The sequence below is a fragment of the Scaptodrosophila lebanonensis genome, unplaced genomic scaffold, assembly GCF_003285725.1.
Source record: "Scaptodrosophila lebanonensis strain 11010-0011.00,11010-0021.00 unplaced genomic scaffold, SlebRS2 tig00000001-arrow-pilon, whole genome shotgun sequence".
NCBI lineage: Eukaryota > Metazoa > Arthropoda > Insecta > Diptera > Drosophilidae > Scaptodrosophila > Scaptodrosophila lebanonensis.
The window spans coordinates 24,963,192-24,980,265 of record NW_022060529.1 but is presented as its reverse complement, the minus strand read 5'-3'; the positions used below and the strand labels follow the sequence as shown (position 1 = coordinate 24,980,265).

Genomic DNA, 17,074 nt, shown 5'->3' with positions numbered 1-17,074 from the left:
GTGAGTTGCGGCCAAGTGCAACGTGCGTTGCAAGTGCAGTGGCAGCGGCAGCAGGCAGCAGGCAGCGGAGATACGGCCGGGCGAGATTTGCGACAAATTGTTTTTTGCGCTTTGCTGCGCTGCTTTCAATTCGAGAAAGAAAGACAACGTTGGCCATCAAAAGTCGATAGCTTGCCAGCCTACCTGCTGTCACAGTCATGGTCGTTGAATAAAAGTGTCACTCTTAGTGCAGTGGAAACAGACAAAAGACCAGCCACATCAAAACATCAACACCAACATTTGCAGCAACAAGCTTAATTCTGTATTTCTGCCAAGACAATACTAGTACGTTGCTCTCAGATCAGTAGAGCTCAGCTTAGTTCAGCTTGGATTCATTTGGATCTCTGGTGGCAACATGCCACATGATGTATGCGTAATGGGCGACTGCTCAATTAAAACGTCATTTTGTGACTTGCTAGTGAGGGATGCTGCCTCACCTCAACATACAAGTATAGGCCCTGCGGGGTGTCCTAGGATAGGCGAGGCATCTGCAGACGGCTCACTAACGAGGTGCTTCAGCAAAAACAGGAGGCTAAATACCTGGGCATTAAGCTAGACCAAAGGCCTACAATTAAGCCTCACATCGCCGTCATAGTCGCAAACAGCAGGTGGGAATTGGCCAAGCTCCAAACTGCCCTTGAGACGCAAGACGGCCTTTTACCGAAATATTGTTGTACTAACATGGAGTTATGGTATTCAGATTTGGAGATTAGCTGCAGCGGTGAACCGCAGACGGGTCCAGACGCTTCGGAATAAAGCCTTACGTCTTATTAATAGGTGCGATTATACGCCTGCGAATCCACGCTGCACCATGTTCTAAATCTGGAGAATTCGATTGCTTGCATAAATTGATAAAAAGTAGGTGAAGAGGCTGTTATTATTGGAAATGAAGCTCCAAAACGAAGAATTGCAGGCGCGAAGAAGAGCCAGAGTGTACAACACTTCTTTTGGTCAACCAGAGACGCCTACGGAAACGAGTCTGTCGACAACATGACAATGCAGGTCCTGTGTCTAAAAGGACAGCTATGTTTTAAATAGGAGAGCCAGCGAGTACAGTGCCAGAGAAAGGTAAGAAAATGCATACATATATGCTGGGGGAAATAAATAGCTAAGAGTACCTTTCAAGTGTGTCAAAAAAAGTGTTATAAATATGTACATTGAATAATAAATAATTTATTTAAGTATTCACTTTTTTTTAATATACAATTATGTATTTATATATTGCACGAAATCGTTTCATTCCAGTCAACAAATCCATAATGAAATAAAATATGTTACATTTTTACGCAATGCATCTCTGTACATACTTCGGACCTCTCACTGACAGGCTCATAACATTCTCAACGAACCGGAGCCCTAAAAGAAATGCTCTCGAGAACTCAACATATGTATGAAGAATATTTCTTCGACTTTGCTCAATCGAGATGCACGCACAAATTAAATAACAGATTAACAAATTAAGTAAAATATCATATCGTTTGTTAGATACCATTATTAATAAAAACTCGGAGCAGAATAATTATTAACAGAATAATTATCGATAAGAATGGAAAGGGCACAAAACATTCGTTTCCCGAACTATAATAATAAGTTTGATGGTTACAGGTGGGCGGACATGGCTATACCGACAGATTTAGTCATACTGTATAAAAATGTGTGTACTTTGTCAGCCACTTTTTCTTCAATGTGTTACATACTAAGGACGTCGGCAGGGAGGGGTGGGGGGGGGGCTATTTTGGGCCCCCATTTGGTAAAAGCTGGCTACGCCCTTGTTGCATACTCTGGAAATAGACTAGCACCCTTGGTTCATAAATAAGTATATAAAGAAAGGTACGAGTCACTGATCAGTGCTTAAAATGTTCTGCTAAACACACCCAATGGTTTCGTTTCATTGTGGGGATCCCCATCTCTGCCACTACATAGATCAATTGCTGCTGCTACAGTTGCTGATATTTTATGAGTGTCATGTGCATGAATGCTTGTTGCTGCCTCTAATTGTTGTTTTAGCTGTTGCTGTTAACATGTTGCCGGCTTTTATTATGGTGGCTGTTACTGTGCTGGCTTCCACTAACACAGTCTAATTGTCATTTGTGGCTCGCTGACTCTGCCAGGGTCATAAATTTTTGTTGTTTTTGATGTCAGTTCGTGGTACTTGTATGTGCGAGTCAATGTGGAAATATGTGTGGTTAATGGTTTGATAGCTTTCCAAATTATATACAATTAACAGCTAACTGTTTGGGTCATTCGCTGTCCAATTTGTGATTGCTTCCAGGTGTAATGACACGTGTGATTAGAGCCAAGAAGGATAGAATTGGGTATTATCAATGGAAATCAAGAATAAAATAATTAACTAAAGCACTTATCTTCTGTAAACTGACATGAAAATCAACAAAACACGTATACTGTTGATGCCAAATGATCGGATTCAAGAACAGGATGTACTTAAAACTGAACAAAGCTTTAGATGTGAAAGGTTAATTACGAGTAAATTCTTTTGGTCAGCGTTTAATGATTTGATATGAAGATGGAAGATCAATTTTTCATTTCATATATAGAAAAATAGGACTAGAGATGATTATATATTTAGCTTTTCATTCACGTTTTAGGTCAGTTTAACTCTAAATACATATCATATATATAGACTCAGTCTGCATCCCTTTTCTACCCAATAAAAAAAAAATTTCTTACACCTGTCCTACATAACCCTTTACCCAACTCTTATTGTGCAACTCAAATGAATAAAATTGTATATTCCCTGTAAGAAGTCAACATTTTTACTCTTCTATATACAAATATAATGCAAACTTCTATGTCATCTCCATAAGCTGACAGCTAAGCACATAACCCCTCAACTACCTGATGGGCCGGACACTCTCGTGTGGAGAGATTGGGACAGACTGCTACATCGATGGGAAGTCATGCAGGCGTTGAAAGAGTAGTGTTTGACATGTGCGCCGCGTTCCTGCTCTGAAAGCAGAAATCAGAAATTAGTGTGCCAAGTTGCGCGTCTGCAACGCCCGTCTTTCTGGCAAAGGACTGCCTATCCCTTCCCCCTCTTCACACCTCCCCGCGCTGCCAAAATTAATTGCAATGCCGCAAATGACAGCGTCAAGTAGTAAAAGTAAGCAGAAGTATGTAGGGCGGGCGATCCCGCGTCGAAAGGGGGGAACAGGGAGACATACGCGATAGTTGCTACAAGGATGAGCTCGTTAGAGGAAACGAAGACAACGTCGAGTTGTGTGTGAGCGCGTTAGTTCTGGTGTCATTGCCGGTTGGCTTTGCAGATGTTGCTATTGTTGTTTTTGTTATCATTGTTGTTCTTGGCACAAAATGTTATTAACATGTGCTACAAGCAGCACGCGCGGCGCCAACTCAAATAGGGAGCTTTGGCGGCTGCAGCGACGATGCGGTTGTCACTGAGCTGGCTGCCCTTAAAATTATGCAAGTGCTTTTTGTCTTACGCACACTCACACACACACACACACACACACACACACACAAGCATATTGTCGGAGGAAGCGTGCAAAAGTTTTGAGTAAATTGCATTTGGCAAAGGCAAAGAAGACGCTGCCGACACCGACCCCGCACCGACGCCCCCTTCGAGTGTCGGCAAACAGTTGAGCTGGCAAACGTCACCTACTTATGTAGGTAAATTTTGCGGTTGCTTCCACACAGAGCCGGTCGGCAATGAGGGCTGGGAATCTGAGGCTACTTCCTGCTGCTGTCTGTCTCGTGTTTGTCGCTGATGACAATTTAACAGGAAGAGTTGGCAAAGGAAAGTACTTGGAGTCGGAAGAGGCACCAACAACGGCGCTTCAAAAGAGGGTTTAACATGAATATCAAGTAAAGATATGAATAAAACCTTCAAATGAGTCCATTAATCAGGAACTGTAATCATTATAAGTGTTATTATAAAGATCACAAAATAATGATTCTTTTTCAATTTATTCATTCGCTCACAATATAATGATTCATTTTTAGTTTTACTTTACGACTTAACTAATAATCATTATTTTAGAGCCCAAAAAATCTCATAAGTTGTAAAGTAAAACTGAAAATTAATCATTACATTTTAAAGTTACTATAGTTGATGAAAAAACATAAAATAATCATTATTTGCGGTCCCTGATATTAATCAAAAACAGGTATGGAGATGAAGTGAAAAGGATTTTTGTCTGAACTCTAAGTGCTGAACGGATCAAAGAATATAGTACCCATAAGCGGAAATTGATTGTATTACGAGAGTTAAAGCAGATCTAGGACAACCTCTGTACTAGGTAGCTTCGTTATCCTAGCTTGTATTCTTTCTGCGATCCTTGCGTTCATACAGACAGGCCGGTACGTCTTGTCCTAATGATAAAGGACTTGTATGCTTAGTGGGGTCTGCGTTCTATTTTTGTGCAAGCGACATTTCTTGCCAGAGCCTTCTATTTCCTCTTCTGAAACACTTTCCGTAATATGCTAAGCACGTTAGCCTTCCTACATACCAAAAGGCACAAATGTATACATCGATGTGCACACGTTGTAAACTTCATAACACTAAGGGAAATTGCTTAATTAATTGCAAATCGCAATCGCAAAAATTGAAAGCACGGTGCGCATTTTACAGTTCGAGCAGAGACAGGAGAGAATAAATTTGAAGGCAGCTTACGAGCTTTCCGTTCCCTCTGTCCGCCCGTCACCCTCCGAGATTTCAGATCGCAGCTCCCTCAGGACTCGTTCTGTTGATATTTTTATGCATTTACTATAAGCGCCTAGTAGCTGTTTTTGCGTTTGCTGTTGTGACTGTTGCCGGTAAAACGAGTTGGTGATGACCTACTTTGGCTTTAGCTTTTGCTGAGCCAGAGCCAGAGCCTGAGCCTGGGCGGCAGTGGCAGCAGCAGCAGCTCGGCGCCACTTTCTTTGGCGACAACCACGTCCAGTTAGCCGCTTGTTTGGCTGTTGTTGGCTGGTTGCTTACTTTGTCGTAGTCGTTTCGACTTGCAAATCTGCTACTGTAGTTAACGCTTTGCACTGTTTCTACCATTATGCTAAAATTTAACTACAAATAAGCTAGCTGCTGGGTGACATGTGAGTGTGAAAGTTCCGACTACTTCTACTTCCAGCCATCTGCTTGGGGCACCCACGCTTCGAGTTACTTTTAATCAGGCTTTGAGGCTTTGAGAGAGGGAGAAAGACCTTGCCCTGAGGCAGCTGACTGCTTGGCTGTTCATTGCAGTTTCATTTGCAGCTGCTCTAAAATGAAAGTCGCATGTTTAGCTAATGGGTGCGCTTAACGAGCTGACCAGCCATCCAAGTCGTACTCGCAGCACCCGCCCCACCTGCTGTTACTTTCGTGAAAGGTTCCACTGCTAATGTAATGGCAAACTGAAATTGATTTTAATGATGTTGATGCTGATAGCCGACACTAACGCGTTGTAGGACAACAGTTGTAGTTGCATGTTGAACATGTTCGTAAATCATAAATCTTGCTATCATTTCTCTACGTAAAAATAAATTGACGAAATGTGTTGCCAGCCACGTGCTGAGTAACAAATCTTGAGTCTTTGCCATTCCACTATTTTCATTTCGTTCACAAAACATACAAAGGGCAGCTTTTTGGGTGAGCAATCACTGCCAGGTGCTGTTGCCAGTCCCGATCCCATGCTGTTGGTCGGGCCAGCAGGTCTGGGGAACTTAAAAGTTGCCATCGATTTGAATTGTGGGCTGAGGCAGTTGAAGTAGTGGGTGCGGTACTGACCTCCTGCTGAATTCAAAGAGACCGCCTTTCACCACATTAAGCAAACCAACCAATAAAAGAAAATATTAGGTATGCATGTCTATTGCATATCGATATCTTTATGAGTGTAGCTAATCAGCTTGCAGATATTTGAGCCAGGTTTGTGGTAACATTGTTCGCATTAAGCACTAAAGGCTCATTCTCTTAAAGCTTGATTAATCATGGACCACGTTTTATTGAAATAGACCTACTCTACATGATATTACAAACATAAATATATTATTCAACCTCTGCAGGTCATTTTATCTGTGAGTATATATTAACAATTTTTAAAACTTACAGAGTTATTAATTAAGATCATTGTGCGCTTGACTTGCTCGTTTCATGTAAAGTCTGCTTTTACATTAAACATTTTGAAACTTGTAAAAACATTCAATTCTGTCTGTCTCTCTTTCTATCTGTGCGTCCAATGTATAAATCGCTATGAAAGGTGTACAGTGTTTTCATATTAATCAAGCAAGGCAGATAGGCAATATTTCATATTTCGTTTAAAAAAGTGAATGGTACCATCCCTCTACATTTGTATAGAAGAAAATTGGCCAATAAACAGAAAATATTTGACGCACAGTTGTGGCATTTATGCAACATTCAATCAGAGGAAATAACTGATTTAAAATGTGAGTGGTAAGTACAAGTAAGTATTTCATTTTAAATGTTCTTTAAATGCCCCTAAAAATAACTATTCTTAAATAATGTGGTACAAAATTTTGTCTAGCACGCGTCTTTTTGACTAGAACATCCGAGTTTCTAAAGTCTTATTGATATTAACATTTGTATGTAGTTTTTAGTGGAAAGAAACTTAATTATGTTGCATAAAATTATATATACTAGAGAACCTTGAAATCTTTATGAAAAACTACGATTTAGTGCCCCACAAGTACCAATGCATAATATAATTAATATACGGCACAAGCTTAGCGGCATTTCTTTATGCATGCTATTAGAAATGGATTCAATTCATTTCTTGAAAATTTGTAGTGCATTGCAATTCAGGGAAAAATTAAATTTCTTCTTAAAAAATAAGTAACTAACAATAAAAAGTTTTCGAAGTAAAAGATAATACTTTAAATTAAACCCTACATTTTATAAAATAGGTTAAATAGGTTAATCAAATCGTCTTTATTTTTTTTTCAATTAAAATTGTACGTTTTTTTTGGCTATTGCAGTAATTTATAAGAATTTTTCTGTCGCACTAGGAAATAATAATAAATAAAGAAAGTTATAAAATTCTTAGAAGATTTATGTGAAGATTTGTAGTATTCAGAGCATGCTTGAAAATGATTAAAAAACATTTTGATTTAGAAGATCATTAATGCTACACAGTGAGCGGCCCACAGGATGTGGGGTGGAGGTGCTTGGAAAAATTACGATGGCTTAGAAAAGGTAACCACAGCTTTACATCTATCAGTAAGTCATACGTATACCTACTTTTGTAAATATAGTTTATGTATATATAATATACTTACATTAAATTTAAATTATAACCATTAAGGAAACAAATGACTGCACGCATGCGCGACCGTCGCTAGCAATTTTCGTCGACCATCGCGGTTAAGCCATTGGCGAACAGCTCCGAAATTGCAATGGAAGCACATGGCTTGGTTGCGGTCATTACGTCATGGCTGCAGTGAAAAAATTGTAAGCCATACAAAAAAAAAAAAAAAAAAAAAAAAACTAAAAACCGCATATTTGTCGTGAGCATTTTGTTACAATTTCAATTTGCTGCAAGACTTGTCATGGGCTTTTGTGTTCAGACTCGTTTTTGGGTTGCTTAGTTGCTTAGGCGTTGCCTTTGACGTTGGCAGCTGAGGCGGCATTGGCTGAGATCTGCTTGCCATTCCTACATGGCTTTGTTTAGTGGTTCTTGTTGTTGTTGTTTTTGTTGTTGCTGGCGCTTTTGCTGTTTCTGCTGCATTTGAAAGTGCTTTTGGTCGCTATCTGAGTGCTGGTGTCTTGGCCAATATTTGCCAGTAAACACCACACCGCCAAGCTGAAACCGAAACTGAAACCGAAACTGGTTTGATGCAGTTTGAGGATTCTATCTGCGCTGAGTTGCTCACAATTGAAAGTCTCTGTCCGTGTTTTTGTCCACCGTGCTGCCCCTATATAGGCTTTAGACTGACGTGAATGAGAGATTGATTGACTTCAAGTGCAAATACTACATTAACTGGTGTTTGATGGTGTGGACTACATTCACATTGGACACTAATAGTTAAGATTAACTTAAAAAGCTTAAGTCTCAATGAATTAAAGTATTATCGCAAATAATGTTTGATAGCAATATAGTCTATGTTAAAAAGTGTTAAAATAAATACAGAATTTTCTACATTTATATCAATGGCTTGCCATTCTTAGATTAAAATGCTTTGTGCGCAGGAAGGACGTTTTGCAGAGTGATTTTTAGTCCATCTGGCTTGAGAAAATGCCTCATATTTTAACATAATATTACAACAAAAATATTAAATGATAAATATTCATTGGCGAGCAAAAAAATATTCAAATAATTTAAATAATATAAAAATGTTATTACATATAAACGATGTGCAGATTTTTAAAGGAAAACACCAATTTTGGTAAGTGATATTATTTTATTTCCGGAAGTCTTATATTCGATTTATGTGCTGCAAAAATTTAACTTTCATAATTCGCCTTTTTCCAAAGCTATGACTAATTTCTTTGTGGCGCTACTTTCAATTTCGTTGCCCCCCCTCACCCCCTTTGAACAAAAACTCAAACATAGTTTGGTTTCTTTGCATAAACAATTTGATTTCTTGAATCAAATATGCATGCAAATGCCATAAAAAGTGTAGGAAACAAACTTCCATTTAATTTCAGCGCAGTTTTGTTTCTTTTTAGTTTTATTTTCATTGTTTATTAGCAGCAAGAAGAAGAAGAAGATTCCCGACTGCAGCGAAAGTAAATATAGTGTATATAGTGAGCGTCGCTGGCTTACAAGTACGAGTGCGAGTATGTAAATCACTTTTACTACAGCCCGGAGATTTATGGGAGTCGGCGACTACGGGTACTAAGCATAGATAATTTTTTATGTCGCGCATGCTTTGGATAGCAAAAAGGGGCGGCAGGTACTAGGTTTGACAAGAGCAGCTTGGTACCGTGTTAATCAGGTTTGTCGCTCGTACTTGTATATGTGGGTGGCCCGTTTGGAGCGGGATGCAGAATCGAAGCTAGTGCGTGAGTGAAAGGCATTGTCGAGCATGAGACTTTGCAATCAAGTAGATGGGGCTAATTGAGCTCTTAACCCCTAGCCTCGCTTCTGTGGGGCCGGCGCTAATCACTTGGCAGTCTGTTTTGATGGCTCTCTAGAGCTTAACAGAAAAAACAAAAAAACCAAAAACAAAAACAACCACTTAATCAGATCACCCAACATGATCATCATTATCATCTTTAAGCGAAGCGGCAACACCGTCATTTTTGTTTAACAATGTTCGTGTTTGTCTTGATGGCTCTTACGCACTTGGCCCGCTCGCCCGTTTTTGCCATATTTGAAGATCAGGTGAAAGCTATACATTTAAATTCTGTCTTGGCTGTTTGTAGCTGAAAGTGCTGCACATTTTTCACATGATTGTGTTAATCATTTTACCTTTTTCATGTAGTATATTATGCGAATTTGGTTAGACACCCCTTGTTTCGAATCCACCCACGCTCCATGCCTGGGCTTTACTCTGACTTTTGACCGCTTTCCTTTACATAACCGCAGTCGGCAACGCCAATTTGCAATGGGTCTTGTGTTTGGGGAGCAGTTGATGTGGCGCTTGAAGCGTAACCCAGAGAGCCGCAGCCGACTGGTCGATTAGTTGCTTTTTTCCTTACGACAACTAATAACATGGTCGGTCATGAGGGCGTGTAGTTGTTTTGCTATAGCTGTGTGGCGCTGACATGTTTTTATTTATGTCACAAACAGGGTCCAAAACGCGTTAAACAGTTGCGCTCGTAAATGTTATTGTGTTTGTCCGAGTATATGTTACTGTTTCGGGCTTTGGGTTAATGGTATTGGTAAACTGTTTTGTGGACTTTCTCTTGTGGTCACTTGCCAAAAGATGGGTTCGCAAAAGTTAAAGGCTCTTCGATTCAAATATTGGTGTTCAAGTCGGTATTGACAGTTGAAGAAGGACGGCTTGACAGGTTGGAGCACTGGAAATGCTTCTTGAAGAGCATTAACAGGCACTTTCATTTATTGGTTGTGTCTGCAACTCACACTGCAAGTAATTACTGATGCTGTTCTGTTTTTATATTCAAAAATGGCATTCAAGGGTTTATTTGTTAAATTAAATAATCCTTTTTGCTCATCCCAAATTTTGATTGATGGTTCACCTACATGTATGTGCATTGTGAGTTGTTTTGTTTTGCGACTTCAACCGACTATTAATGTTTGGCCCATAATGTATCTGCCGGTGTGTGCCGTGCTGCTATTTAAAAAATAATTGATTTAATTAATTAATAGCAATTCAAAAAAGTATTGTAAATAATGAAGAATGGTGAAAACATCAATATTTTTTAATCACCAGCCGTTTTTATTAACACTATTGCAATCACTTTTTTCCACTTTGCTTATATAAATATTTATATCAGTTTTATGTGTGGCTTTGGCTTCTTTATTCAAACAAACCCTTTCCTCTCATTTATCGGCAATTAATTTGGTAGTGAAAAAACAACAAAGCTACTTACTGACGGCTGCCACAGTGACAGATTGACAGACAGTGATTGGCAACAAGCGGTGCGTGTAATTGTCAAAATAGTCGTAAAATTTATGCAAACGAAGCTTCGCTGCTAAGGCACTTGTTAACTTAAATACTATTTAAGCAATAAATAATATTTAAGCAATAAAAACCTAATACAGTGAACTATTGTTTGTTTCAAAAATTAAATAAAAAGTAAAGCTGTCTTAATAATCCCAATAAATAAGGGGAACATTTTAATACTATTACTAAATGCTTTAAATTTCTCAATTAAATATTCAACGCCATTCAAAAGGATTCCTCCATGTTATGTACTATACATACAGACATGCATTTTACTACCTATTGCAATTCAATAGCTGTTCCAATTAAGTTAGTGGATACCCTTTTTATAATTAGTGGGGGAACGATTTAAGAACTGGTTATTGACAAATTAATTCATCTTGCCTTTTCTAAGATGCCACAACTCAAGGTACATGAGCTGATTTGAAAATTGTCCTTTTGACAAAAAGCAACAATTAAAAGAAATATTTTGTATTTTATTAATTTTTATTCGCCATCTAGCGGGTTGAATTTTCAAGTCGGAATTTTTGCTAAAATTTCATTGAAAGCATTCTTTTGTTTATTTGTTGTTTGCATTAGTTTATCAGGGTGTCTAATATTTATAGTAAAAAGACTTCAGAAGCATTTTCCCATACCAAATGGCTTGCTCTGTATGCATAGTAAATCCAATTAGCTAAGAACTGTTTAAATAGTACTTATGTGAGTATCAGTATATGATAAAATCATATCTAACATACACTTGCAACTTTTTTGGATGCCCTAAAAGTCAGCCACATACGAGTATTGCACAACAACAACAACAGCAGCAGCATACATATAGTTTCATTTATGGAGAGGCGCCTAATGAGTGCCCGGTCGGGCTACAATGCGCTGAAAGAACGAGCGGCCGGCCGGCTAGCCCGCTGACCGGCTGACTGTGTATATGTTCGGACAGCGTCCGCAGCATTTCAAACTTAACGTGGCTAACAAACGCCAAAAAAGCAAACACTGCATAAAAGCGCAGGGCAACGGCAACGGCAACGGCATCGGCAACAACAAGAACAAGAAAAACTCAAGCCGTCAGCAAGACATTGGAGCGTGGGGTGCAGCTCGGTGGTAGGGGCTGAGACTCAGGCTGCGGTCTCTCTGGCTACTTAAAATATTTTAAGGTTTTTCTCTTTTGCTTTTGCTTGTGCTTTTGTTCAAACATAAACATTTTTGTGCGCTGGCCCGAGGTGCTGCAATTGCTTCACAAAATGAAATATGAGCAGCAGCAGAGGTGGAGGAAGTGGCAGCGGAGTGGCTGAGAACAATTGAAAATGTGGTGTTCAGTCCGGCAGGTCGGCACTAAAACTGGAGCACACACACACACGCACACACATACACACGCACAGAACACAAACACAGATACAGAAAGCGACAGTCGACACTATACTTGTGCGTAATTGAACTGCTGGGAGATGGAGATGATGGCCATGAAATAACGAGCCGAATAGTTTTTATCTCATTTGGCATCCGTTTCTACTGTTGCAATACAGTGATTAGAAAACAAAACTTGTTTAATGCTAGAGTGGAGCGCCCGCCATTCTCCCATACACACTGCACCCAGCTCAGAAAAACTGTTAAACTACTTTTTTATTTTTAATTAAAATTACAACTTGATTTAATGACAATATGTTTAAAATAGTATTCAAAATGGGTTAAAACTTATATTTATGAGCCATTCATATAAACGCACATAAAACGGGTGATCATGAGTAGCTTAATTCATTTTTGCTTTAAATGAAAATGGTTTTGGAGAACGCAATTAGAAGGAATTACCGACAATTATAATAAAACGCTTCTGGGAGGGTTGTGAGGTGACTTGTCCCGACTTCGCAGACTTCAGCTACAATACTTTTCGAGATTCCCACGTTCAGAGGCAATGTCAACTCATTTCATCCTACTGACCAAGAATACATACTAAATTCGAGTAGTATTGACCTCGCCTCCCTTTGGTTGTTACCAAACGAATGAACAGTTTCATAACACCCTCCACCCTTAGGGTACAGATTGTAAAAAAAAAAACAGAATGTGTTTCCAGCAGCTGCATGAAAGACAGCGGCAATGGCTACGACTATTGCAGTCTAAAGTCGACCACAAGTCACCGTCGATGTCTGTCACATCGGATATATTTGCTTCGAGCACTGCATTCAATAAGCAATTATGAGTTGGACCGGTTTTCAATTAGGTGCCAGTACCATGGGTAACAGAAACTAGCCGTTTTTCTTGGCCATGCCATGCAATTTCTGGAATACCCGTGACTCCGGAGTAGAGTTGGTCGTACAGCGAGTGTCCAAACTTCCTGCTTTCCTCAATGTTCTTATGCTTGCGAATGATTTTGCATTTCTATTGATTTTGCATGCGCGGTACCGTTAGTTGCACTTTTGACTTACCGCTTGGGATATGGTATGCGGCGGTACTTAAAGGCATTCTCCATATCGCGCAGCTTCATTTTGTACGATCGTTCTGAGTTGGGCGACATGGGCAGAAGCTAAGCGCGAAACACACTCACAAGGTCGGAGGGGAACGCACAGAACTGCACTTTCAAGCTTCTTTCGATTATTTGTAAGTAATTTGTATTATTTAGGCCCGGTTAACAAATCGTGCACCACTGTTGCTGTTACGTCCGTTAGTACAAGTAGAACTGTTACTGGTTCTACAAATCTCAAGTTTCTTGGGTTTCTCTTTAAACTAGCAAAGCGTTTTGACGTCTGGAGCGCACGACGGTCGCGGCAAAACTGAGAATTCCTGTGACTGGCTAACCGCCTTTTGGGCCAAACAGCAGCGGCTAAGTCGGCGACGACGGCTTGGACTCCGACTCCGACTCGGGCTGCGGCTGCGGCTGCGCAGGTAGCTTGTTAAGCTTGCTCTTGTTGCCGCGAGTGGTGGCATTGCTGTTGTCGTTGTTGTTGTTGTTGTTGCGGGCTACTTTTACCATTTTCTTTTGCGCGCTCATTTGGCCGCCGCAACCGAGCACTGAGCTGAGCTCTTAGCTTTGGCTCTTTTGATTGCACAGCTGTTCGGCAGGTGTAACAATAGATTGGCACGCACTGTACTATACAGTCTTTGCGGTTGGTTGGAACCTTTGGATGGCTTGGCTCTATTGTTTCTAATGTGGTTAAATGCGACTCAATTTAGGTTGCCAATATTTAAACAAATGCTATATACAAGTATTCATTGGGCCGCCAGCTGATCAAATACAAGAGTCAAAACTCGAATTGTGAGGGAAGTCGCTTTATGATGACAAAATTAGATACGGATGTCGATATCCGCGCCTGTGCCTGTGTCCTTATTTATACAGTTGACAGCATGGTATCTAGCCCTACGCGAGTCAAAAGGGAGAATAAAACTAGAAAATTCTAGGCAATATAGCTGTCTATTTGTCTAGCTCCGCCACTTATTTCCACATGTGATCTGTCTTTAAACAGGTTTAGGTTTCGGCCACTCTCATTTGAATTCTTTAATTTTTCATAAATTATCAGTAAACTTGACCTTATCGTTATTTTGCCTTAACGAAAATACATTTGCTAATCGATTGCGCATAAATTAATGGCCGGCATCTAATGTTAAAGTAGTTTTATTTTCCCTATGTATGTATCGTGTGTGTAAAAACATGTTTGCAAGTTTCTTTAGAAATTTATTTTACTCCATTGTTGCTAAAGCTCATTGACCCTTACACTTATATATAGCGCTTTTTGCCCACACTTGTGTTTGAAAGTTTGCGCACAAGAAATCAAAACAAAATAGCTGGTTTTACCTGCATTAAGTAATTAATTATTTGCCTCGGATCTAGAAGAATCTAGGAACCACGTGTGCTCATTCTACCTTATATGCTTTCTGAGATCCTTGCGTTCATACGGACGGGCGGCCGCACAGACAGACATGGCTATTTTGACTCATCTGGTCGTACTGACAAAGATTATTAAAGGATATGAAGATATAACAAATTGTATAATCTGATCAAACGCAGGGATATCCAAAAGAGTCCTTCAACTAAGTAGCCGTGGAACGGTCGAGTTATTGTTTTGTTTTTCCCGATGCATTGCTTTTTTTTGCCCTATTTTTAATAGTTTAGATTTAACACGTTGTAAAGTAATATATATGTATATACCATGCTGAAATGGAATTATTTTATTGATAACCTATGTTATGTGAAAGTGAAAGCACCTACAATAAATTTGTACATTTAACTTTCTAGATCTACATAATGTACAGACTTTTTATTAAAAACAACCAAACCTCTTCTGAAAACTTTTACGAAAAAATAGAACAAGATGAAAGCTCAGTTTTCGTGCAGACCTTCTCACAAATGCTACTTGATATGTAAATAAGAGCAGCAGGAAAAGTTTTGCGGCACAAAATCTTTCGTTACGGAATAACTTGTAGAGTGCCTTGAGGTTTTTTCAGATTTCGGAAATTATTAATTAATATGCGGGCACATACTGCCCAACAGCACGGTAATTTGTGGAGTTTCTGACATGTGGATGGACTGGCGTCTGACGGCTGGGTTATGTCTTACGTTTACACATTTATATGTGCTAGGTCAACACTTTTGGTCGTTTTTTGCTGCCTGCCAAATAATTGTAAATATTTTTTGCAACAAGCTGAAAATTCGTGTAAACTTCTGCATAAAAAATACAAAACGCTGCCGTCAGCGAAACAGCGAAGCCCGTCGGTCGCCGGTAGCTGGTGGCCAATGCATCTGCCAGTATTTAGCTATGAAGTGCAACGATATTGGTCTAAATAGCCGTAATAATTAGCACTTGGAGTTTTTTCGCACTCATCGCAATGCTTGAGCGTTAAAATACTGTTTACATAAGTGGCTAGTGACCAGAGTGGCGGCTTGGCTCAAAGCCAGGGCGAAACGGAAATCGATGCGATTTGTGCAATACTGTTTAAGCTCAAGCGTGTGAATTGTGCAATGTGGGAGCCCTGCACTGTACAAATATGTAGCACTTACCATATGTACATATGCACAGATTTTCATGGTTCTTTATGCGACACTTGCGGCATGGCCAGGCTAAAAGGTCCAGGCTGGGGCTCGAGGGAAGGGTGTCCACACCTTACACTTCACTGAACAACTGTTATTTTTGTGTGGTTCAAATGACTGGCCGCCAGTTTATCAGATGAACAAAAGTCTGTTTGTTTGTTGCTCGTTTACTGCCTGTTGTTGAAGTAGCAATAGTGCTGAGCCGACAACTCAACTGTCAACAGCTTAAATTGGCTCTAGGCCCGAATATGCATTACATGCTTGTGAAAATGTATTTATTTATGTACTTCATTTTTGTGTGTGGTTCTAGCTTAATATTTCTTATTGATATTAGTTCATGATATGTTTTAAATTACCTTATACCCAAAGGGTCTTTAAGTCCTTTAAGTCTGTGTAATCATAAAATCAAAGTAAATCAAAGTATATATGAACTGGGCTAATGGCTTCCAATTGACACTTATATCTTGGAAGTGCTGATCATGATTAATCGACTCTAACGCAAGATATAGTCATAAATTTAATCTCTGTTCATGATCTGGCACAATTCGGTGTATGTGTATATATGTATATATGTTATTTGACTGAAAAGTAAGATAAAGCAATATATATACAAGGTGCGTTCCAAAGTAAACAGGACTTTTTGAACCTAGCGCCCCCTGGTGGCGCTATCTATATGTCGAACTTCTAGAATCTGCTATCTTTATCGATTGTCCAGTGAGAATTTCATGACATTTCATCGATTCGAAGTGAAGTTATTGCGTTTTAAGTGTCAGTACGTTTGTATTATCGGTGCGAAAATGAGCTTCGAACAACATTAAATTTTATTTTAAAATTGGTAAAACTTTTACCAAAACGTTTCAATTCATGGAACAAGCTTATGGCGATGATTGCCTATCCCGTAGCAGAGTGCACGAGTGGTTTCAACGTTTTCAAAGTGGTCGTGAGGACATAAATGACGATCAACATGTGGGCCAATTAGAATTCGTTATCACCGAAAATTCCATCGAAACTGTGCGTGAATTCATCAAAAATCAGCCGAAATCATTATTGAAATTGATGGAAATGGAACTGAACATCTCCAAAACATCGATTTATCGCATTTTGACCGAACATTTGGGCTTACGAAAGGTGTGTGTTCCGCACAAATTGATAAACGACCAAAAATTGCTCAGACGATCGACGCTTGTGACCGATTATTTGACTAAAAATCACATTTTAGCCATTAACCACTCGCCGTATTCACCTGATATGGCACCGTGCGACTTCTACCTTTTCGGAAAAATGCATTTGCCCATGAAAGGAAAGGGTTATGCAGACGTAGAGGCCTTTCAAAAGGCTTTCATCGGCATACTGGCGGCCATACCGGCCAATGAGCTAAAACACTCGTTCGACATGCTTTTGGATCGTGCAGAAAGCTGTATTGAAGCAGAAGGAGACTATTTTGAATAAAATAAATTGATTTTGCCGAAAAAACCATTTGTTCTG

At 39.5% G+C, this 17,074-nt stretch overlaps 1 protein-coding gene across 3 annotated transcripts in view; it reads right to left on the bottom strand.

Annotated features, from left to right (window-relative positions):
- The window catches only part of LOC115623200 (heparan sulfate 2-O-sulfotransferase pipe-like), a 48,039-nt gene extending 34,743 nt beyond the window's left edge, over positions 1-13,296 (bottom strand). For all 3 annotated transcript variants that reach the window (XM_030517445.1, XM_030517436.1, XM_030517428.1), the window contains exon 1: positions 12,993-13,296. In XM_030517445.1, the coding sequence (XP_030373305.1) occupies positions 12,993-13,081 (89 nt within the window). In that variant the 5' untranslated portion in view covers positions 13,082-13,296. The remainder of the gene's footprint in view (positions 1-12,992) is intronic.
- Positions 13,297-17,074: the final 3,778 nt, after the last annotated feature.